The 25,688-nt window shown below is 37.7% G+C and overlaps 1 protein-coding gene across 2 annotated transcripts in view; it reads left to right on the top strand.

The window, feature by feature from the left end:
* Nucleotides 1-25,688, top strand: part of VAV3 (vav guanine nucleotide exchange factor 3) — a 371,921-nt gene that overhangs the window by 214,560 nt on the left and 131,673 nt on the right. For both annotated transcript variants that reach the window (XM_004581990.2, XM_058659743.1), the window contains exons 16-17: nucleotides 21,491-21,592; nucleotides 22,181-22,278. In XM_004581990.2, coding sequence (XP_004582047.2) covers nucleotides 21,491-21,592; nucleotides 22,181-22,278 — 200 coding nt within the window. The remainder of the gene's footprint in view (nucleotides 1-21,490; nucleotides 21,593-22,180; nucleotides 22,279-25,688) is intronic.

Raw genomic sequence — 25,688 nt, 5'->3', positions numbered from 1 at the left:
ATTTTAAACAAGCTTGGACATCAGTTTTAAATTTGATTTAATTGTACATAGGATTTTTGCGTGTTTGAAGTAAAGTTCCTAGTTTTATCACTTCATGTTAGTATGTTTACAGCTTCATATATAGTTTCCTAAATGTTTTTGGATAATACCTTAGATTCAGGGTGCATTATGCCTTGAAAAAAAATCAGAAAAGAAACTAAGTATTTTATGTGCATTTTTTTTCAGTTCAAAGTGGCAGTGACTGAACTTGAATCTTAATGTGGGTCTTTTTCCCTCACACCATGCTGCCTCATTTATGGCAGGAATACCTATGGTGGCACTCATAAAAGATGAAAGTTTCCCTCAGTTTGTTTTATAAGAAATATTCTTGTATAGTGCATTTATGCCTGAGATAAATGTGTTTGGAATTTAAATACTTTCCACTTAGGTTTTAGTGATGCCATTAGACAAGAAGTTTGTATTTTTTACAAAATCAAATAATAAAAAAATGCATGATGGTAATAATTGTCGGCTATTTTAGTGTCAAGGACTTAGAGTAAATCAAGTCTTCAATTACATATTATTTCAAGATTTTTGATCCCTTTTTAAATTTATCAGAGGATTAAACCTGAAATGATTTATGTAAATGTTTGATTTTACTTGCCTCGATATTTTCCTCTTGTTGTTGAGAGAATATTTTAGTCCTTTTTGGCTCTCTCTTTAGGAGTTAAGGAATTGCAGGAAAAATCCACATGGTCTGAGACTAAACCCTGGCCAGCTATCAGGGTGGATTAAGATGGGTCTTAAATACATGTGTTGGTTTTCACGCAGTACTTAGGGAGCACTGGATGTTAATTACACAAGTCACTGAAAGTATGAACACAGTGTGATAACACTGTCGTCATCCTCCTTTGGGATAAACTGGAATAAGTGCTGACTGCTGCTGCTTCCTGGAAGAGCCAGATTTGAAGTGGTTGTCTGAACTGTATGTTTGACCCATTTTCATTTATTAGAATAGCAGACATTCTTCTCAGCTCTTTTCTGTGAGAAATTTAGGATTAACTGTTCCAGCATTGGGTAGAATATTCCAGTCCTTGGTTGTTCCATGATTTCCACATTTTTATATGTCTATATCATTACCATCTACACAAAGAAGACATCCTTTGGATAAATGAAATGGTTTCAAAGTTCACAAATGCCCTAAATTTACATTCTTTCTAAATGCTTTTAGTTAAAATGTTATCCTGTTTTTATGAAGTTAAAGCAAGCAAAAATATTACTCCAGTCCTTCTGTGTCAATCCAGTGAACTAACATTTGCTGATGTTAACATTACAAACACAATGCTGTTTTTGATAACTGTTTACGTCTTCACAAACGCTATGATGGAATAAGTTTATCTCTGTTTTTGCAAATAAGGAAACTAAGGGGAAAAAGTGGGAGTAAGCTGCCCGAGCCACACAGCTCATCGTGGGACAGAGATGCACTTCTGTTCCCTCAGTTGCCATGCAGAACTTGCAGCCACTCTTTCCTCGAAAGGGTTTCTTGTCCAGATGACTGGTAAAGAATAAAATTGATGTTTTATTAATCTTAGGTTTCCTGTTTCCTAACCTCAAACTGCAGGCTTTAGATTTTTTCCCCTTTGCGTCTTCTCCCTTGGATAGCAAGAGCAACTAGCAACAAAATCCTTTCATCTACTATCCTATACCATATTTGCTTTATATAGTCTTTGACAAATGATTCATTGGTCAGATTCAACCCAGGGATCTGTTCTCTGATAGTACATTAATAATATATATGCATTAAAGTTTCTTCCCAGAGAATATTTGAGCTTTGACATATTGAACACCGGCATTTTAAATTAAAGCTGTTGCTGTCTGTGCATTTTAAAAACTGACTGGCTTGAAGGTAGTGTTTCATACATAACAAAATAGACCTGAGGTCATGTGTAGTTTACTAAGGCAAAACTATGTCCTGCCTGTTTAATTGTGGTAGGAGTTTGAATTGAGTTGTGCAATTATCCTGACCTCAATGTCTTTCAGACTGAGAAAAATTACACCGCTTTACAGGGCTTTGATTTAATAGAAGAAACATCATAATGCAACCTAAGGGATTTTCTGCACAACATAGGAATAATAAACTAGAACCAACTTTGAGTCCTTCAAGGTAGGAAGGCATTAAGATTGAAATGACAACTGTGACTTCATGGTTAAGATGCTGCCTTGTATCTGGTTATATTAGCCAAGGGTTCTTTCTGCTTGTGACACTAAACTAATTGAAGTGGCTAAGAATTCGGTGTTAACCTTTTCTTTAGAACACCTGATCTGAGGACATGTTATGTTATACACACATGTAAATGTACCTTTGTACAATATATATATATTTGAGATTGTCCATATAGAATGTTTTATTTAGGGCAGCATAATGAAGATGCCATATTAAGAGTCTTAGATGTCATGAAAAATACCACCCCCTTGCCTCCATCATGTTAATAGAACAATTCCAGTATCTATATGCTACATGATTTCAGACTTTGTATCACCAAACCAAGGGTAACTTTGTCTACAAAAAATCACCTGCCCAAGCCATGGGAGTAGCAACTAGTAGAACGGAGGCTGTACTCCAGGCCCTTTGATTTCTGGTGATTCTTCTTCCCTCAGAGTAGACCTATGTTAGTGAGACCCTTCCCCATGTAATTGTATCTGCCTCTTTTTCCTATAACCCTGCCTTGAAAAGTTGCCATCCTCTGTCCAAGGGCCAGTGGTGTTGGGGTCAAGGAGGAAACCTCAGCCAGCCTCCAGTATGTATTAGCACGAAGGCCTGTTGTTCTACCATCTGTTTGACATTAACATACTGCTTATTATTGACTTTGTAGATTACTTTCATCAGGGCTCTCCTGACTTCTGAATACTTGATACTAGCATGAAACCTTTTAATTGCAGGATACAGTGAAATCCAAAGTGAATTAGAAATTTAATTAAATTGCTTGCTTGTTAAATTGTTTAATGTCTTGCACAGTCCAACTTGCAATTCCAGATTCAATTATAATGAAAATCTCCTTAGATCGAGTTTGTTTGGGAGGTTTCAGATGACTCTAAAAGATTGATGCTTAAAGAAAATCTTTTTTATAAAATTTTAAAGTAAGATTGACTGTTTTAACATTAGATTTGTATTGACTCTTGATATTGACACAAGTCTAAATATGCTAAGCCCATGACAACGAAATCCCATGGGCTTATATTTAATTTAAAATATGGCCAGCAAGCCATTTTGAATATTTTGGGTAGGTTGACAGTATGAACCTGGCTGGTTGGGGAAATAGTCAAATATTAATTTTAAGTGTTTATTAGTAGAGTATTTGCAAGTGGTTTTTAAATTCATTTGGAAAGTGAGAATTCACATTTATGTAAAATTGCCAATAACATGATTTCATAAAGGTGCTTGAAGGTTAAATGTCTAATGATTAATTTATGCTTAAAATATCTTTAATAATTTGGAGGAAAGGCAAGGCAGCTGAGAACAATGTTAATGATGAATAGTAATGAAGGCTTAACAATTTCAAGATATAATTATGCAGATCGTGTGCCATCATCCTAAAAACACTATAGGAAACTATATGGGAAAGGCATTTTAGTGGAGTTTAAAGACTGCTGGACAGGAGGGAGGAAGGTAAGAAAGGGCCATGTCCTAGTCTTGACCTTGTTCCCAGGCAAGTCTGTCTTCCTCTTTGGAACTCCATCGGTTAAAGAGGGGATTGAAAGATACCTGATGTGTTTTGCCCTGAAGATAAAATAAGATAAAGCGTGGAGGTTAAATGCAACAATACACACACAATCTAATCATTGTTTATTTCTGCTCAATATGTAATATCTTCATGTCCCTGCAATCATTTTTGGTCTTGAAACAGGCTAGAGAATTTTTTCAACTAATTGTATGAGTGTATTTATGTATCAGGATACTTTAAAGAATTCTTAAAGTCAAATTAAAAGGTAAGTTTGCTTTGGTACCAAAAAAAATTTGAAATCAATGCATACAAGTGGTCTTCATAAAAATCCATAGAAAACTCTGTCCTGAAAAACAAAACTGTTTCACAGCCAAATAAATGTATTTTTAATTTCATTTCCATAAGCTTTTTTAATATATATTTTTATTATACTATTTATATATCTGAGGTGAAGGGGGATATTGAGGGAGAATCCCCACCCAGACTCCCACCCGCCCAAAATCCCGGATGTGGGGCATGCTCTGAGATACTTGCTCAAGTGGTCTTAATAGTCCTCCAGTTATGGATCGCTGCCAGTCACATCACTCCCAGCTCGATTAGGTCATTGAAGAATCCACTGATTGTCACAGTCCATCAGTCTTCATTTGCCCAGTATTTTGCTGCTCAACGTTTAGCTGAGGTGGGTGGTTGACCTGTTCCGTCCTCCGTCCTCTCCTAGCCAGGGCTCTGAGTCCAGCAGTTCGATTGGGGAGATCACCAAAGAAACTTTGAGGTATTCCCAGATCGGATTCCCGCATGTTCCAGCAAGCACCGGGCCCGGCACAGTCCATAGCCACGATCAGTTGGCGGTTGCAATCGCTGGGCTGGCTCCACTGTCAGTCCTGACTTGCACTGGAACCAAGGGTGTTGCAGTCCAGCCTGGTTCTGCCCAGCACACGCTCGACTCTTTCATCAACCAGTGGGGGCTGCAGCCTAGTCGGGGAGACCCACAATAATCCCCACCAGGCCCGCCCCGCACCCTGGCCTGCCAGTATGCATAGCAGAGTAGTCCAGTCTGTCCCGCTTCCCATTTGGCTCCAGTACCTGTCAATGGGCATTGAAGCTTAGTTCCCTCCAACCAACTCAACTATCCAGCCCTCACGGATATTACTGAGTGCCTCTCCTTCTAGCCACCCCAGCCGCCGTCCTAGTTTTCATGCCCTCCCGCGGGAGTAGTGACCCAAGAGGGGGAACTTTCCATAAGCTTTTAAAAAACACCTTCATATGTGTGTTTACATGTGTATGTGTGTCTGTCCACACTGTGATGCTATAGGGACTTTGCAAAGATTAAGGCTTTTTCTGTAACGATTCTGTAAACCTTGAGGGAAGTTCAGTAAGTAGGCCTTATTCCATCTGTAAAAATACGATTATGATAAATTAATAATGAAAAGTCAATCCTATTTATTGTAACTAAAGGAATGGCTTACCTTCAAAATTGGATGAAACAAATAAGACTAATGATCTATAGTAATACAGTAAAACACATCATCTTGCAGAACCACAGAAACTTATTGTGTAACCTTTTGAAAACATAGATGCTGTGTGATACAGAAAGGTTGATTAGTGAAGAAGGCCTTTTGCTCGTATAACACAAGAGGCAAAGTGTTGTTACGTAGAGAATTGATAAATCAATGGCACTTTTACACATGATTGTGAGACACGAGAATGGAAATGACCCATATGGACATCAGTGGTCAGGACTACTTCATTCTAAGTCTTCACAGAACCTGAGCACCAGGACCCAAAAGGTCTTTCCATGGGACTTTCGGTAGCCCAGATGAAGTGTAAGAAAAGTTTACTTTAGAGTGATTTATTTATCTTCTGTGAGCAATATCTTAATTTTTATAAGTTCTTTATTTCTTTTAATGCTTTTCTTTACCTGACCCAAAAGTATTTACAGAGTTCAAATTTTAAAAACATTATTGATTTTTTTCAATGTTTCTGAGAACAGACTGTCATAGAACATTGTTTTTGAGACAGACATATTGATGGCATAATATTAAAACCTTTCATTACCGATATTTCCTTAATTCTTTTCTTTAGTAACCTAAATTCCAGGTATCAGAATTTCTACTTTAAAGTGTATACTTCCCAGGACAGCAGGATTACCTTAGCTATCAGGAAAACCAATACTATGTCAATAAGTATTGTCATTGTCTTAAAACATTCCCTTGTGCTGGATAGTAGTCACCCAGGAAACCCAAGAAATAAGCTTTTCATTAGCTATTGAAATCTGTCCAGTGTAACCAAGCTTTGTAAAGTTTTATCACAAGTCAAAGAACCCTGATTATCTCGTGGACCAACTCTGATGTGTCTTCCTCATTTTCTTCACTTTGTGCTGCATGCCTCCATTGACCATTCACCATGTTTTAGGAGAACTCAGTTCAGGATTGGTGATCTTTCCAAGTCCAGTCATAAGGTTTAGTCCTGGCTGAGTTAGCATCAGTCATGCACAAATAAGAAAAGGAAAAAATAGGAGGAAGTGTTATTTCTCATGGCTACTATTAGCTTCTTAACTGGTCTCCCTGCAGCCAGCATAGCCACCTGAATTGTCCCAGTGGAATGTTGCAAGACTGACCACTCATTCTTATTTGTACTCTGGGATACTTCTCTCTTGATGGTTCATCTTTCATTTCCAACTCCTTTTTCAGTCCCTCTGTCAATTTTAGTTTAGGTCTTCAGACCCTTCCACCTAGCCTGCGATGGTCTTTACCACTGTCTCTGATATTACACCTCCCCAAAATGAGTGGCAGAATTTTCTAATAAATACAAAATTGGAAATAAAAGATAAGTTTATTTTGTGGATATGATTTGCATACTTAAAGTGTTTTTGTTACTCTTTGTGATCCAGTTACTTATTTCTATACTCATTAGTTTTGTGGCATGGAGAAGAGTTGTCAGAGTCCAGTCTGTTTCATGAGCTTGGGAAAGTTACTTTGTTCTGAGTCTTAATTTAGAAGTAGTGAAATGGCAAGAGAATTTCTACCTCAGTGTGTTGTAGCATTTAAACAAAACAGTACTATTTGCTGTTTGTTCTGTTTTTACTATGTGCCAGGAATAGTGAAGGTGCTTTATACTTGTGGTTGTCAAACTGATTTAGCCCTTACTTTATTTCCTTGTTGGTTAGTTGGTTGTTTTATAACATTGGACTAATGTTGGTAGCACCAATAGAAATGTGGAGATATTGTTCCCAAGATTGTTTTTGTGAACTGATAAGGAACAAACTCATTTCCATATGGGCACTGGATAGGTGTTTAATTGTACCATTGTTATTTGTTGGTTTCAGGAAGAGTTGGGTCTGCTGACTTACAGACTGGGCCATGAAGCTACCTCAAAAGCCAGAAGCATTATTCCAAGCCCCGTTATGGCACGGAGCTCCTTCTAAGAGTTTATATGAATGGACAGAGCGGTAGGGATGAAGACATCCTTGGATGGGGCTCTGAGTTCAGTCGGTTTAGCATGACTGAAAGCCTGGACAAAAGGATATGGTCTATTACGGAATATTCTCCTGTACTGAGAATAGTTTTCTAGGCATTATCCCAGGGATGTGCCAGATGAGAATTCCCAGGATCCATGACCCCTAATATTTCTCACTTGAATGGACTCAAGATCTTACAAAGGCTGAACACATTTACTTTGGACTTCATTAGAGAACATTTGAACATTTGAATCTTGGTGTTGAGATTGAGTTACCCCAGCTTGACAACGCTTGAAAAGCATTTCAGCTCTTTGAGCCATAGTTTTGCAGTCTGCCAGTAGGGATGATAAGAGTTATTGTGTAGTCATTATGTAGTTACAGGATACAATGATTACAGAACATTGTCATCATGCTCAAGATCCTGAGCTCTCAAAAATTGCTCATGCTGAGTTTCAGTATCTGCTCCCAAGTATGTACTTGCCCAGGGGTTTGTCCAGGGTGGATATACAGTGGCTGGGAGTTTGTCTACTGTTTCCTAATTCACAAGGACAAAATACAGTCTGTAAGGAAGAAAATGAAATCAAAGTGACTTAATGGTTCTTTATGGGATATGAAAAAAACCAAAGTATTGTTTCAACTTTTACCTACCATTCAGTATAGAACATTTCACCCCAAAATATGGATTGGGGAATTCAAGCAGTCTTCTAGCAGACCCTAATTTGGTGACCTATGATTCAGTTCAATTTGGGCACTGTCTACCAGGTGTTAGACTCAAATCTTGCAGGATAAGGACTCCTTCCCACAAGACCGTCCGCATTTCAAAAGCCAGTTTCAAGTAGAAGGTTGCCATTCCTACTTTTTATCTTCCACTATAAAGTGAGGTTCCCATGGCTCCCTCCTCTGATTGACTTAATTTGTTAGGATGGCTGACTGAACTGAAGGAATCAGATATTTACCAGTTTATTGTAAAATATATTACAAATGATAGATTTACAGCCAGACGGAAGAGACGTGTAGAGCAGGGGATGTGGGACAGGGTGTGGGGTTTCTGTAGCCTCTTCCATTACCTTTCCAGCTGCACTGCTCTTTCGGAAACTTAATGTGTTAGATAGCCTGGAAGCTCTCCAGACTCAGTTCTTCTGGGTTTTTATGGGGGCCTCCATATGTAAGAATGAGTGGTTAAATCAGTGTTATCAACCTTCATTCTCTGTCCCCTCTCAGGAGGACAATGGCATTGAAAGTTCCAAACTTCTTACCAGTCTCATGTTTGGTTATCCTGCAACTGGCCGCCATCCTGAGGTTATCCAGAGCCCACCACAACTTTTCTTGTAAAGATCAAGAGATATTTTAACATCCAGGAGATTACAAAGGTTTTAGATGCTCTTGGTCAGGTATAGCATCAAAGACCAACTACTGGCACTAGAGATTTCCTAGTACTCCTATCTTTGAGGGCCTCAGGAGTTCTAGGTTAGGGATATATATGTGTATACACAATTTACATAAATATAATTTCTTAGTTTTCACTGCTTTTCCATTGAGCAGTCTCTTAAATTACTAGGCTCATGAGGAAGATCTAAGCATAAGCTGGCAATGACGAGAGCAGTGTAAGTGGAGGGCAAGGACAGCTGAGTCGGCAGCCACAGCTTTTGTCACAGGGTGTTCATTAGTTGCATTGGGGAGAAGCACTACAGAGCATGGAGACAGCATAGGCATATATCAGTACCCAAGGCTGGGCACTGTGGCATAACTTGGGTGGAGCTCCCTCTGCAGGGAGCTCTGGGGGAAGACAACAGCATCTTGATGCTCCTGTTCACCTCCCTTAATGTTTGGTGTTTGGAAAGCTCTGTGGACTCAAGCCAATTGTCTTCTATTCGGAGAGCAACACTTACAGGTCAGGGATGTAATGCTGTTTTTATTACACATTGTCTGGAGCACAACATCATAGGCAGTTTTATCTTTTTGTAAATTTTAAACCCGTTTGCTAAAATGTCTTGAATCTTTTTTGAGACCGATTGTGTTTTTAGATGATAGACTGGCACATGTGTCTATTTCAAGCCAGTGAGACTGTTCCAATTTTTGTTTTAGGAGTAGCCACTTGAGTTTTACTGTTCTGTATGCTTTTGCTTCATTGGGGAGTTTAAATTATTTCAAAATGGATAGAGAATGTAGAATAGAGAATCCCAAATCACAGGACAATTTGAAATTCATTGACAAGGATAGTGAGAAAAGTGTGCTTTGCAGAATATTTTACTCAGAGTTTCTTTAATGTAATTAGTTTTGAGGGAGGAAAAATCCAACATCCAGCAGAAAAGCAGGAATAGAGGATCAATCTGATACTTCATGGTAAAGAATGAGCTTTTGTTTAGGCCATTTGCATATTCTGAAACTCCTAAATACAACTGACTCAGCAGAATGCAGAGCTGTCTCAAAACCACCTTTTGCCATCAGTTCTTTTGGACTCCCAGACAGTAACCTCACTAGAATAGTTTAAATTCAGTCCTGTTCCCAAGGATTCTGGGATTTGATGATAGTTAATAACATTGGTGTTTCCTTTTGTCTGTCAAGACATTGTTATGAAATTCACCTACAATTGTGGATTATCTCAGGCTTATAGTCATTTTTTGAAAATATTTTCTAAATAGGTCTACTTTATGGGGTGTAGCTCTAAAGCAACAGGTTGGGTGAACATTGGCCCATAGTGATTCTGCAGCTGAAGAAAGCTGAGCTGTAAGTTAGCTTCAGATTCTTGGGATAGCTTGCCTAGCTTGCTGTCCAGTTTTCTTCAAGCTTGGAAGAGCATTTAGAAGCTTTATTTTTCCATCTTCTAAGATAATCCTGATACCATTATGGAACTGTTTTGCTTTCCTTTATGAAGAGAGGTGCATTTGTATCTGTTTCCACCCATTTGCTATGATGTTGAAAACACAGCTTTCGTTGTGTTTATCTCCTTAAAGGTCAGACAAACCCCTGCTTTTCTTCCTTATTCAACCTTGTGCCTCTTTATGTACGCCAGTTTGTTATTTGATCTATATATGAGGATGATTTGCTTTCTCTGTGCTTCTTAACCAATCCTAACAGCTCAGATATTAAAGCTTCCCGGTCACCCTATCTACACTTTGGTAAGAGTTATTGGTCATAGCCTACTTATCTGTCATCCTTTAGAAGACCTCCTCTGCTCCAAAAAAAGTTTTGCATTACTAAGAGATGCATCGTAACAGCCGTATCATTGGGTCAGTCACCTTCACCTAATTATTTTGCTGGAGGGATATCTCTCCATGTCCCCATGCCACCTCCGTTGGAATTTGACTTCTGTCAGTTTGCTTTTCCCATGCTGTAATCCAATTTCTTGTTTCTAAACCCAGTTTCCAGTTTTTAAGCATGGAAACTTCATATGTCATTTGTCCACCCTAGAATTATGGCTAACAAGGCTCAGTCTGTTGATGCTCAGTAAGCCTGTGTTGTGCCAAGCTGACACTTTCAGACAGTGATCCCTTCTCCCCCTCTCCCAGTATAGCACTCTGTTCTCGCTAATAGTTATACTGCAGAACTGTAAAGCCCCCTTTCACTCCAATACTGTTTTAAAGCATAGCATGCTATTTATAAGACTTATTTTTTGAAAGTAAGAGAGATATCTTCTATCCACTGAATCACTCCTCAGATGGCTGCAACAGCCCAGCCCTGGCACAGGCTGAAGATAAGAACTTCAACAGTGTCTCCAGTCTTAGTGGCAGTGACTCAAACAGTTGGCTTATCTTCTGTTTTTCACAGTTCGTTTGCCAACAGCTTGATCAGAAATGGAACAGTTGGGATCAAAACTGACTGAAACTGACACCAGCATCTCAAGCTACAGACTTACCTACTACTCCATCACATTGGCTTGGATAATCTCATTCTGACAGTGTAGTCCTCCCTTCTTTCTCACTCAAATGCTCAAATGCAATATTTCACCCTGACTACTTTCACTTGAGAATAGATACCTTCCCTTGCTTCGCTTACCTATTAAGGTCACTAATTTCTTCTGTTTTTTTCCCCCCAACCTGACTAAACAACTCTGTACATGACTTGCTGCATGGCTGTCCAAGTCCATTCAAGTTCTCATCTTCTGCACAAATTGATGCATATTTACCTCACCCTTCAACTTACGGCGGGCTGATGGAAGACTATTATTTTCATAGCATGCATAGTCTTCAAAATTTTCTGGGCTTCAACTGTTAATAAACCACTCAGGAAACATCTTTCTTGACTATTTGGCCACATTAATGTTTGTAACAAACATTTCTTTTAATGAATATGTTTAACATTTTAAAGTTCTAGGTTTTCTTGGGTTATTTTTGCTTTTGACAGGTAATAATGGCCTCAATTCATGCCAGACTTACCTGACTCCAGCATAGCTCTCTAGTTAACTTAGACATTGTTTTTCATCAATTATGATACTTGTTCATTTTCATGGTCATCATTGTCTTCCCTCCCTCTTACATGCCCTCTCCCTCTGTGTGTGTGTGTGTGTGTGTGTGTGTGTGTGTGAGAGAGAGAGAGAGAGAGAGAGAGAGAGAAAGAAAAGGAGGGAGGGAGGGAAAGAGAAAAGAATCCTGTTTACTTCAAATTTTTTGTACATGCAGTTGAGTATAACATAGGGACTTAGTGTGCAAAGGATGGGATGTTGATTAAACACTTTCCTCCAAGTATAATTGTTATAGAACCTAAACAGGGGAGCATTCCAGAGCTTGTCAGATTACCTCTCAGACTTTTTCCTTTTGTTCCTTAATATTGCCTTGAAACAGTATCATTTCAATCTCCATGTGCATCTAAAGCACATTAATTCAACATCAAACTTTATATCTTTGGATATAATTTAAACTGTTACACCTAAATTCACTGCCTGCCCAGTACTTCTAATTCATGTTATCTTTAGTGTTAGAATTATGTACAGATCTATTGGACCAAAAAATTTAAAAATGCAAATTCTGTAGAACCTGCTGCTTGACTGGAGTGGTTCAAACAGTGTAAGGTGTCTTTGCACCTGAATTTCAAAACACTTCTTGCTCCTCTTATGCATGTGTTCGCTTGTGCATTCTGTCTTCCTTCCCTTGTCTGTTTCTCCCTCAGGAGAGGTTGAGTAATGTGTCTTAATGGAATAATTGAGGGAAGTCACTATCAGGATAACCTCAAGTTTTATGGTTGTCTCCATGTCCCCGTCGGAATTTGACTTCTGTCAGTTTGCTTTTCCCATGCTGTAATCCAATTTCTTGTTTCTAAACCCAGTTTCCAGTTTTTAAGCATGGAAACTTCATATGTCATTTGTCCACCCTAGAATTATGGCTAACAAGGCTCAATCTGTTGGTGCTCAGTAAGCCTGCGTTGTGCCAAAAAAACTTTTGAAATCAATGTATACAAGTGATCTTGATAAAAATCCATAGAAAAGTCTGTCCTGAAAAGACTGTTTCACAGCCAAATAAATGTATTTTTAACTTCATTTTCCACAAGCTTTTAAAAACACCCTCATGTGTGTGTTTACATGTGTATGTGTGTCTGTCCACACTGGACTGTGATGCTATAGGGACTTGAAAAGTTAATCCTATTTATTGTATGAATTCACTCTTTTATTTCTGTGTTAAATAGACTGGCTCATAGTAGGCACTTGGATTTTCAAGTACATAACATAATAAAAGCTTATTACGTTTAATGCAAAAAAAACCCCATTTATTCCCATTGAGTAAATATGTAGTGATGGATATGTCATATCATTCTACCTTGAAAGGGATCATCTCTAGGTTTTCTAGAAAATGTCATGTTGAGCAGCAACAGTTGGAGAAATAACATCAAGCATTTCTGTTGTGATTTTCATTGTTAGGCAGTGAAATTTGTACAGATGTACACAGATATGTACTCAGTCATGGAGTTTTGAATCAGATAGAATGGTTATCAATACATGGAGCCCCTCTTTCAGTGACTGCTGGATGTCATCTTCTGCAGTAGGAGTGACCGTAAAATTCTTGCATTGGTGGGGAAACTAAAATACAAATAGTAGGTGTATAACAAATATATACTCAAATCACAGGTAGTCTGACATTTATATTTGCTGTAAAATTAACCGAGGTTACATTTAATTCAATCATTTCCTTGCCATGTCTCCAAAATTCAGTGCTTAACATATATTTGAAATCAGTAAAATGCAATTGTTGACTGAAATAAGCAAATATAATATGTGATAGATAAAAATATGCTGTTTTTTCAGGCATTGTGTTGTTTTTAGTGGTATTTTGAAAGTCTTTATTCGTTTTCTTGGATAAAAGGAGTGTGATGTGAAGCACAAGGAGCACGATTTGATTGGGACTTACAAATCTTTTTTTTTGTTTTTATCCCTTTTATGGATCCTCAGGAGTAGCCAAAGGATGTTTCTTTGAACTGTGTTTTGTGTTTATTTGTTTTGTTTTTTAAGCTTGGTTTTTGCAAGTCCTGTTTCTCATTTTCTTTGTACTTTCAAATAACAGCAGCATAATTAGTATGCTGTGGTGTTAGGGGAACAAATTGTGAAAAATAAAGTAAGAATTTATGGTAATTTACTGAAAGATTATGTGAATATATTATCTGTACTTATCCATTGTCTACTTGGTGGATTTAATTTAATGATACAGAATATTTTCAAAATAAATATTTGGATTTGATTCTATAAATGATCTTGTGAACCAAAGGGAAAAATACCACTTAATGAGTCTGTTCAGATTGTATCTTACAGAAAGCCTAAATTTAGGTCTAGAAAGATCAGTCTCATTTTGAGGTTTTTGCTAAGAGTTTATTTGGCATAAGAATGCTTCCTCAGAACCAGAAATTTTAGATGAGCTTATGACTTGACAAGAACAATCTGGTGATTGTGTCTAGAATATAGAATTATTAATTCTAAGGGTGTGAGAAGTACTGCAGCAAGTTAGAGTCTTGGTGCAGCTACCTTGGGATCCGCCCTGAGTGTTGAATGCTATGGGGTGCTTGCCAGCCTTGATACTGCCCTCCTTTGGGTTCCCAGATTTTTCCACTGCCTTTTGATGCCGTGAAAACTTAGTTATCTTGGAATTTCTTTGCTTTAATAGCTGTTTAGTTGTTTAAACTGTTAAGCATAATATTTGTAACCAGCATTTGAGAACTGGTTATCTTTTGGGATGCATTTTTAAAGACTATTTTAATCTGATGGCTTAATTTCTTTTTAAAAGGAGATTCAACTTCAGTGTGTTTGCAATGCTTGCTTAGCTGGGCACTGTGCACAATGCTGCAGATACAGAACAAGCATGATCTGACATAGCAGTAGGCCTTAATATTTTGAGGGAAGTGAACCATTAATCAAAATGATTATACAAATAAGTGTAAAAAGCAGAAATGGTGACAGGTACTGTGAAGGAAAATTACATAATCCTGTTAGTCTCTATAATAGGGGTTTGTCCCAATTCATCTTTTCTTGTGTGTTAACTCCTTCACAGAAACAGATACATACAGAAATCATGCAATTATACATTCATATGTATACACACTTTGCTTACTATAATAAAATATGCATTATTTAAACATTTTTTAAAAACTTTTTGAAAGTAGACCTTAATTACAGGGAGGTCTCACCAATGATTCGTTCCCCAAATGTCCACAAGAGATAGGAGCTAGGAACTTAACCCAGATCTCGCACACAAGGGGCAATGATTCAGCTTCTTGATCCACTGTGTATTATCTGCCAGGGTGCACTTTAGGAAGAAGCGGGAGTTGAGAGCAGAGCTGAACATGAGTCCACATACATTCCAAGCTGTGTATTAATAACCATACTAAATGCCTTTCCACAAACAAAATTTGTTTTCATTTGCATTTCTTGAAAACTGCTGGCAGACCATTTACAAGACCAAATATATAATATATATCTCCTGCAGCCTACACTCAAGAAGCTTAGGTGAAGTCTGATTTAACTAGTCGGGCGATTAAGTAGGTGCTTGACAGTATCACAGTACCATTCACAGGAGCATGTGCTACATAGTCTAATTAGGTCTTTCTGCATCCACAATTGCTAGTCATTCTACTCACATGGGACAGGTTCCTGCATGGTCTGGAAAACTTTGTTCATGCAACAGCACTTGAGACTTACTTCCCATTTTGAAGTACTCAGTAATCTGCACCCATTTAAGGTCAGGAGAGCAAAGCAATCAATGTCTAGGAGTGCGTGTGTCCAAACCTTGTATAGAGTCTTCAGAAATTTCATGAAGAATATGTGAGGAAAAATATGCATTGATTTTCAAATTGTTCTACCTCGAATTATTTTAATTCAGTTTTTCCATGAACTCTTCGTAGCATCGATGTAGACTTACCCTACTCTGTAGCATACATATCCCACACAGGATTTACTAATGAGCCCAAATGATCTGTTATGGGCTTGTTGACCAGGTTTTTTGCTTTTTAAATTTCCTTTTTGGTTTACTTTCTTTGCCAACTTTTTGATGCTTCAGATTTGTCATTTGGATTATCATTGTTTAATAATAGAAATTCTTTTACATTAAGAATATTCTAGCACATGGAATGCATTGTGTTCATTTTCCCTTTGGTTTTTAATTGGCTAGGAATACTTAAAATGATTAAGGGTATAGCTTTATTGGTTTTTGTCTTAGGTTCTGTTCAGGAACTTATTGCTCATTCTAGTTGCTTAACTTTAAAAATTGTACAAAGAGACTTCAAAAAGTTCATGAAAAGAATTAAAAATAAACTTACTGTGTTGCAAAAATTTTGAAATTAATATTTAGTTGAAATTGTTTCCATTAGAGATTTCATATACTTCATTGGTACAGTTCTAAGAAGGTGACGCTACCTCCCTCCATTTCTGCCTCCTGTTCCGCCTTCTTTTTTCCTTTACATTAACTTTTACAAATACATAATTTTACTCATTCTATAATCACAGCCTTAATTCACCACTCATCATAACACTTGACAAGTAAAAATTAGGAAGACCACAGTTCCATAGTAATATAAGCAAGGGCCCAAAGTGACACTGCTATCAAGTTTTTAATAGCATACATTGAACTTTCTGAAGACTGCTCATATGCATGGATTTCAAAATAAATTTCTTTTAATTCTATTTTAAATGTACTCTTAAATATTTATTTTATTGTAAAGTCAGATATACAAAGAGGAGTTTCCCCGTCATTCCCCTGTAGTCGCCCTAATGTTATCTTCAAATAATTTTGTGTGCTTTTTAAGTATTTTCTTCTTCATGCTCATTTCTCGTATTACTCTAGTATGTTTTAGAAGAAAAGACGACAGTTGATTTTAGGAGCTTTAACTGTAACGTCATTACAATGATGTTTTACACTTTTTCCTATTATATTTCGTTCACATTTTTCATCATGTCAAGGACCTGTCCCTTAATATCTAATTCATTTTGAATTTCATCAGAAAGCACATGTTTCATTAAATGTCACTTAGCATTGTTGAGATAATCCCAATTTTTTCTTTATTAATATGACAAGTTGTTATATATATGTGTGTAATAAAATTTCCTTTTAAAAAAATCATAAGACTAAGAATCTTGAAAATAATAAAATATTTTTATTTTAAGTATCTTCAAAGCCTTTGGAAAAAGATTAAAGAATATGGCTTGTAGTACTCTATTTCTGTTTGAAATAGTAGATATTCATCAGAAGTTTTAAGAAATGCATCCATTTGGTCAAATTGTGAGGAATAAAAATGCTTTAGCATAATCAAGATTGTAAAGATTTTCTTGAAACACATAACGAATATGTGTGTACATAATATGTATGTGACTATGTGTATACACATATACTTGGATAATTTTGTCTTAATATTTTCTGAATTTTGGTAACATACAGCATAGTTTTAGATGTGTATCTGTAGGTATGGATTATACCCATAATACAGAAGGGACTTTTATGTCTCTGTACCTGCCTCTGGGTTTCTCACTTTAAGCACAATTTAATGAAATAAAATTTTATAGACTTATGTATAAATGTTAGTATTTTGATATCAATTATTTCCTTTGTAATCCTGATTTATATGTAGTTTCATTTTGGAAGTATATGTTTGCTATATTCCTATACCTTAAAGTCAGGAATTAAGGTTTATGGTTAAAATAGAGAAAATTGTTGATTTTGAACATAGCTCTAGAAATAATGACTGTTACAAAATATAGTAAATATACTCTGATACTGCTGACATACCTTTGTGTCATTATAGTTTGATAAAAGATTTTTTTACAAAAATAGAGGATAAAAGTAAATATAACATGAAGTTTTAATCCATATAATCATTGTATTTTCTTCATTTTTCTTTCCTATGGGAGGCAAAAGGTTTTTGGCCCAGGAAGTCTTTCTCTCTACTTCCTACGTCTCCATCTAGTATTGTAATAGAGGCCGGCCAGCCTTTTGAAAGCAACTGAATGAAATTCTACAATATAATATTTTTTTCTGACTTCCAACAGCCTTAAATATCAAACAGATAATTTTCTGGTGGGAAGTAATAAAAGAGTAAAGAAAAGTAAAAGAAATGATGAATCACACAGGAGCAGACAGTGTCCCTGTCGCGTCAGCATCATATAGACCAGTGGGAGGTGTCCATTCTCACATGTACATTAAATGGTATGTGGCAGTTTGTTTTAGAGATGTGCAAAATTAATGAAAGCCTAGGATTTCATCATAACTTGGCATTGAGTGTCAGAATGTTGTAGAGATTAACATCTGATTTATGTTGTTCCCACCTCTTCCTCTGTTAAGTGGTCTCACTAAACCTAGTCAACATTTTGTAGTAAGTCTGTGTTACTGTTACCCAGAGAAATGGAACTGAGAGTGGGGGGTGGGAAAGAAAGAAGCCTGAAATTTGGAAAAGTTATTTTTAAGGTTGAGTCGATAGAAACTGGTCAGTTTCAGAGGAAAAGATATTGGAACAAAGCCATGTTTAATGTAAAATGAATAGGTAGTTGGGAATACAGATGTGCAGAATGGTTCTTCAGTTCTCTATAGAAAACTGAATCCTGTAATTGGCTTTGCTGTGCCCCCTCTTGCCTCACTATACAAGGTATTGTCTCTAGCAGCCATAGTTGTGTGTGTGTGTGTGTGTGTGTGTGTGTGTGTATTTTTACCTGAATGTGATATATTTCCCATATAAAACCTGATTTCTTTCCTTGGTCCTAGCTGATCTCCTATCTCATTTTCTAGATTTCTCCTTCACTCACTCTGGCTCTAGCTGGAGGATTTTTCTTCCAGTCCTGCCTTAGGCTTGTGCATACAGTAGTTATTGAATAAATGTCTTTCTAAAATGAATGATTCTACCTAAATGTGTTGTGAAAAATAAATGTGATAAAGTTTATGAAGAGCCTTGCAAGATTCGAATAGATTAGAGGAATGCAACAGAAGCTATTTTTGCCCCTCCCCCTTAAAATATTTATTTATGTAAAAGTTAATGTTATAGAGGGAGGTGGGCTTTCATCCAATGGTTCATTCCCCATGGCCCCAATAGCCAGGGTTGGGCCAGCCGGAAGCCCGGAGCTTTGTTTCCCACATGGGTGGCAAGGCTTAAGCCTTTGGGCCATCTTCTGCTGCTGTTCTCAGGCAGCTGGATCGGAAGCAGAGTAGCTGGAACTCAAACTGGCCCTGATATGGGGCTGTAACATCACATGTGTCAGATTTATCCATTAAGGTACATTGCCAAATCCAATTTTGCCTTTGTGTTTTCTCTACTCCATAGTCCTGTTGCTTCTCTGTTCCCTTCTGTTCCAGTCTACTTTCCCACCTGTTCCTATCCGCCAAATCACTGTTTTTGAATTCTGCATCCTCACAGGCTACAAGGTATGTCTTATCAACCCTACAGGTAGCACTTGGGATGGCTTCATCTGTTTCGCTGAGTTTTCATACACACTCTTTTGAGTAACACCACTTTCTTATTGCCCTGAAATACTCTTACATATAGATTCTTGGTTGTAAGGACATTGGGCACATATCAAACTTGCCATAGAGATTCTTAGGCTAATGGGACTCCTTGTGAAACTTGGTTGCAAGTAAACCAAGCAATTCTGTCATTCATGAAGCACTGTTCTCTGTATTATCATGTGGATTTGGAATCTGCACTTTATAAATTACAGGCAGGGCTGATAGGCTGATTAGATGCCAACTCTGGGTCAGGCCGAGTGTTATAAGCACTTGGAGTTCAGTTTAATGACTAAGCCTGGTTTATACCTGCTAACTGGCCTAAAATTGCACTACTACTGATTTACAAGTTGGGATTTAGGCCCAGGTGGTGTAATTCCAGAGTCCTGCCTACAACTAGGTTTTTATATTTAATTTTATCTCAGTAGCAATTCCGGAGTTAGAGTTAACTTTTCATTCTTCAATGTTTATTTCTAGTTTTAAAAAAATCATAGAGCTTTAAACAGTTGTGAATTTCCTCTGTACCCTTGGACCCTAACACTTCAAGTCTATATTTTCTTGTGGTAACCACTGTTAGCAATATTGGGGAATTTTTTTCATCATTGGATTTTAAAAAAAGTGTGTGTTCCTCCTTTCAACTTTTTGTCTTCTGTAAATTCATTTGATTTCTCCTTTCTGCAGTTAAGGTATAAACACAAATGGTTCAAATGCAATTTTTTTTGTGTGTAGGATGATTTGACCTCCCCAAAAATGGTTCTTACCTATGGCCAGGAATGGCTTCTGAGACTTACTAAATTCTTAAATATTTTTTGCTTGAGGGAGACCTACCTTTCCCTGAAGATTCTAGATTGGTGGAGTCATCATGTTGCCAGGACTGAAATGGTGTTTGGCAGTACATCTATGACTTGTATCTCCTGGATGCTGAGAGAAAAAGCCCTCCTTGGCTGAAGAAATGGGTTTTGATGCCCTTTTTAGTGTGCAGTTTTTTGCAGTGCAGGGATCCAGTGTTTTCTGGAAAAAATGAAGAATTTTTGTCTATGCTTCCTTACCCGAAGAAGAATTCAGTAATTTTTAATCACATTTCTATGGAGATGCCCATACTTCCCAGCTTGCCATGGAGCATGTTCCTAAAAAGTGAGGTCATCAGAAGCACAGAGCAGAGAAATCCCAGATGGCGCTGATATTTGATTTCATTTTTAGCACGCTCATATTCACCAGATGGATTGGAAAGCTGACCCCTCTGACACTTCTGCTTCACTGCCTGCTACTCCAATTGCCTTTGTGAATGTTTTTTCATGAGGCTTCTCCTGATACCTTGGAGATTGATGCCTGGTCCCCCGCCTGCGTTATGCTTCATTACACCGAAGCTCTGTATGGTTGCAAGTTGCTGTATTCTATAAAAGGGGAAATCCTAGCTCATCATTATCTCAAACTTTTCCTACAATCTCTCAAATTGTGTGCAACATCTTGAAGCGCACTGTCTTATCTTTCAAAATGGATCTCTGATTTGTAGTCATTTTCACCTTTCCTATTCTAGTTTATTTGTTCTATAATATTGCTAAATAGATCATAATTTTTCCAGTCCTGTAGAATTGACAAATGTAGACTTGTCTCCAGCCTACCACTAAACACAAAACTCTAGTTCTTGGTGAAGTGAATGCTGCTGATTTCTCATCGGTGGCTAAGAGCACAGGCCCACTTGGTCGTCCCAATTCTGCTGTTTCCTTTTCGTTGGGATGAGCCTAGGTTTCCTTGCTTGTAATTCTGTTGGACATTTATTGCTGTGAAGATTAAATGACTATCACCTGGTTGTTCAAAGATCTGGCATAGAATCAATGTACAATGAATGCTAGTGTGTTATGTCCCTTAATTTTTGTTGTATGTATGTAACATAAAACACAAAATACATGATAAAACAGCATTTAATTTTTATTTGGATTGTAAGTAAGGTAAATTGTTACAGAAAAACATTTTTAGTGAGTACACTGATGGTTTCTTTAAAAATTTTCTGTTAAGTTTTTAAGACAATTTCTTAATCCAACAAGAGGTAAACTCTGGCGCTGAAGCTTCCTCATCTCTCTCCCACTTTGGCATGCTCCCATGTAAGATAACTGTCATAGGCAGGGTTGGTTTGTTTCCAGGCAAGCTGACCCAAGTGCCCTTTGCAAAGTCCTCTTGGAACACTCCATTTTGTGTTAGGCCGCTTGTGTTCTTCCAGGTTGCTGGTTGGGGCACAACCAGATTTTGATGCATATTTTGGTGGGTAACATGCTTTGACTTAGAAAGCTTTGCATATTTAATCAACTTGTTTGCTTGAATCAGATATCCACTGAATGCAATTTTCATTAATTTGTGTTTTACATGACTAAACAGCTTCTTTGTTGTGAAACTTTCTTTAGGAAGTGTTTTGTTTATTTTTAAAATCTTTTTTATAGATCCAACATAAGGCCAGACCACGCAGACTCCAATTTCCATGACTTCAAGATGCACACTTTCACGCGGGTGACGTCCTGCAAAGTCTGCCAGATGCTCCTGAGGTATGTGTGCTCTGTCCTGCATTTTAATTTAACAGCCAGAAAGATTATGAAATTTCAGAAATTCTGAACAATGTTTATTTGGTTTGGAAGGCAGAGTTACAGCCAGAGAGGGAGAAACAGAGAGAGCATTCTTCTGCTAAATCACTCCCCATATAGCCCCAAAAAGACAAGGGTGAAAGGCTGCTTGGAACTTGGGATATCTTCTGTTACTTTCCCAGACACATTAGCAGAGAGTTGGCTTGGAAGTCAAGCAGCACAGATGGGAACCGGTGCATACAGTATGGGATGTCAGCTTCATCACAAGCAGTGACTTAGCCTGATTTGTTTTGCCACAATACGGACCTCCCAAATTTACTTTTTGTTTTTTCAGTTCTGAGCAAGCTGCTACAAAATAGGGATATTATCTCAAGTTTGGATCTTACAGGTATTTGCTAAAGTCTTTATCCTGGAGCTTCTGGTTGAACCTGACAGAAGGTCATGGCTAAGGGTAGTTGAGTAGGATACCTTTTTCCCCCTTCTTACCCTAATGGCTTCAAACATGCAGAATTTAGCACTTTTTGATAGATCATTTTCATTTTTTGCTTTCAGAGGAACATTTTACCAAGGGTATTTATGTTTTAAGTGTGGAGCCAGAGCACACAAAGAATGTTTGGGAAGAGTGGACAGTTGTGGCCGAGTTAATTGTGGTAAGTTTTGTTTACTGTTGTAATTCTGTTGTTACTGAGGACATAAAACTAAATATAGCAAAGGCATGATTTACTCCTATCAAGTGTTTATTACAGAATATTTCCCTTTAAAACTGTATGTTTTCTCAAGATTTACTTTATTTGAAAGACAGAGTTACAGGAAGAAAGAGGATAGAGAGAGAGAGAGAGAGAGATCCATCCACTGGTTCATTCCCCAAATGATCACAAAAGTTGGAGTTGATCCAGGGTAAAGTCAGGAAATGAAAACTTCACCTGGAGTCTCCTGTGTGGGTGGCAGGGTTCCAAGTACTTGGGCCATCTTTATGCTGTTTTACCAGGCACAGTCACAGGGAGGTGGACTGGAGGGACAGCAGCCAGGATTCCAACCAGTGCTCATGTAGGATGCTGTTGTTGCAGGTGGCAGTTTGACTAGCTGTATTACCACAATGTCAGATCTTTAAAATTGTATTTTAGTTTTTAATTGCTTAAAAATCATAAGGGTTTTCTACATCACTGTATTTGCATTAGAGAGTCGGAAAGAAGGCGCTCCCATCTGCTGGTTCACTCCCTAAAAGCACATAGTGGCTAAGGTTGGGCCAGGCCAAAGTTAAGATCTGAGGATTCAGTCTAGCCCACACCACTGATTCCAGGGCCCACATTAGCAAGAAGCTGGCATCAAGAACAGACCAGAATTTTCAATCTGAGTACTCCAATGTGGGGTGCAGGAATCTTAACCAATGTCTGAGCTGCTAGGGTAAATTTCTGTCCCATCAGCTTTGTAAGCTGTTTAGACTTTTTAAAATGGAGGAGGCAAAGTAGTTAAGGGAGACATGATGGTTTTATGTCACCTACTTCATTTATCTCAGCCTCTAAATATGTCACGAAAGCTGTCAGATATAACCACCATAAATGAATCACAAAACAGGAATAAGATAATATTTACTTTCATTCTTAGTTCTTAAATTTTTTCTCTGTTCTCTTGACATACTTAGCTGAGGGTTGCTGATGGTTTCAAAATCAGCATCGCCCAGCCTAATTGATAGTTAATACATTGAATACATTGTCATTTTCTAGCATTTAACAAAGAATACTCTTTCTTTGGATTCTATATAAATATTTCCCCTTGGTTTATAAAAAAGGATGCTCTGTGCTTGTTATAAGAACCGGTTTTGAAGACTGCTGGCGATTATGCATTCAGTAGCCTTTTGCCTCTCCCTGCTCCTCTTGGGCTCTCTTCCTTCTCTTTCTTTTCTGGCCTCTTTATTCTTTCTCTTTCTTCTTCTTTCTCTTTGTCCTTTTCCCCTGAGTTTCTCTGTGTTTTATCAATAAGACCTTTCAAAATCAGTAAAACTTTTGAACAGAAGAAAGGATATTAAGCAGCTGAGTTCAAAAGGTAGCCATGTCAACCTTTGATTTTCCCAAAGGAAAAGGTGGACATTGAATTATTTTGGATAATGTGAAGAAGAGTGAAGGAGAGACTAGTTCATTTCAGAGCTGAGTTGAGAAAATGGGCGATTGTGGAAAAGGTGACTTGTGTAAAGACTGTGAAATCGTGCCTTTGTTCCTCTGGTGAAGAGACCCTGTGTGCTATTGGCAGTGCTGGATGTGAGCAGCTGCAAAGAGGAAGATTCTGGCAGGTTCCAAGCACCTGCACTGTGCTTGCTCTGGGGTTCTCTGCCAGGCGACTTCTTGCAGGAAGTCATTTTATTTGCAGAACAGCCCTTTGAATGTTCTGATGGGTCCCACAGTGCTTAGGTTAAGTGAGAGACCAGGTTATCACATTCATTTGAAAGTCCTAACAGTTTAAAAAACTGTATAGTAAAACAGAACCATTGGAAATTGCTGATGTTTAATTGTCAACCTGATGTCGTTTGTTCCATCCTTGTGTGTCCCATCCTGTTACTTGTTACTTGACTATGATGGGCCAGTGTGTTTTTAGAAATTCCAAGGCCCTGTCACCGATAATGTAAAATCATCCCATAGTGGCGTGATGGTTGTCAGAGTAGTTGAGAATGAAGCGAAGATGACAGAAATCCTAACTCTTCTATTTGCTAAATAATGGAGCTTGGGGAGTTCAGTCGAACATTATGTGCTTTTGTTTGATAATCTTTACAATGAAATTTAGAGCATTATAGTGTGGAGTCAAGGATACCTTATCAGTGTCTACCACAATGTCCATGTTCAATAAGCTTCACTATTTTTAACCAAAGTGTTAGAGTGAAAAAGTCAGTTTCTTTAAAGACATGGGTTTATGATTTGTGGTAAATGTAAATAGAAAAATTAATGAACACCAAACTTGGAAATTATACTAAAGTTTTAAATATGACCTTAAAATTTTAAGCTTTAATCTTAAAAAGTAATAAACAGTTGGGAAGTTCTGCTCTAATCAGGTAAAAACTGGTATATTCCCAGTGTCTGTCTGTCCCTTGATTGTTACTTCAGTGTACTCCCTCCCCAGATGAGTAATACTGCAAAAAGAGACAGCATAGAATAGCAATAAAATTCCAAGCCCTGGAGTTTGGTCTTGTTTAATCTCTACCCTTTATTACCTGAGGACTTTGGACTTTGGTTTTATCTGGATAGGCAGATTTATAGAGAAAGCGAGACAGACACATCTTCTGTATACTGGTATACTTCCCAATGCAATGCCCAGAGCTGAACTGATCAACAGCTAGGAACCAGGAGATTATTCCAGACCTCCTACATAGGTGTAGGATACCAAGGCTTTGGGCCATCCTGCATTGCTTTCACAGGCCACTAGCAGGGAGCTAGATGGGAAGTGGAGAAGTGGGGACACGAACTGGCGCTCATATGGGATGCCGCCCTTGGAGGTGAAAGAGTAACCAGTTGAGCAAATGTGCTAACTCCTTCTGTTACTTAACCTTCAGTTTCTAGTTTCTTTCTTTGTAAAGTAGCATTTATGCTTGCACCTAGTCATAATTTGTTTTTAAACAAATACTTGTATAGTACCAGGTCGCATTTTAAATACCTTGGCACTTTTGGTTCATCTATTCCTATACAGATTTTGTTAAGTTGGCTTTGTTGCTGTTCCTACAAAAGAGAAACTGAGACATATATTAAGGTGTTTGCTTAAATATCTTAACAGAATCAGGATTGAAATCCAGGCTGTCTGCCTTCTGGACTTGTTCTTAACCAGTGATCTCTGTGACCATTCACATGCTGACTATAGCATTTCAAATGTGTCAAGTATCCATTTCTAACCCCAGTAACTAATCAAGAGATTTACTGAACAGGATCAATTTTTGTAAACAATTCACTTTTATTTAAAAGGCAGACTTACAAAGTGAGACACACAGAAAGAGAGAGAACGAATGAGAGAATGAATGAATCTTCTATCTACCAGTTCACTCCTCAAATGGCTCAATGGCCAGAGCTGGGCCAGTCTTAAC

The sequence above is a fragment of the Ochotona princeps genome, chromosome 2, assembly GCF_030435755.1.
Source record: "Ochotona princeps isolate mOchPri1 chromosome 2, mOchPri1.hap1, whole genome shotgun sequence".
Classification (NCBI taxonomy): Eukaryota; Metazoa; Chordata; class Mammalia; order Lagomorpha; family Ochotonidae; genus Ochotona; species Ochotona princeps.
This window is presented reverse-complemented; position numbering and strand designations above follow the sequence as displayed.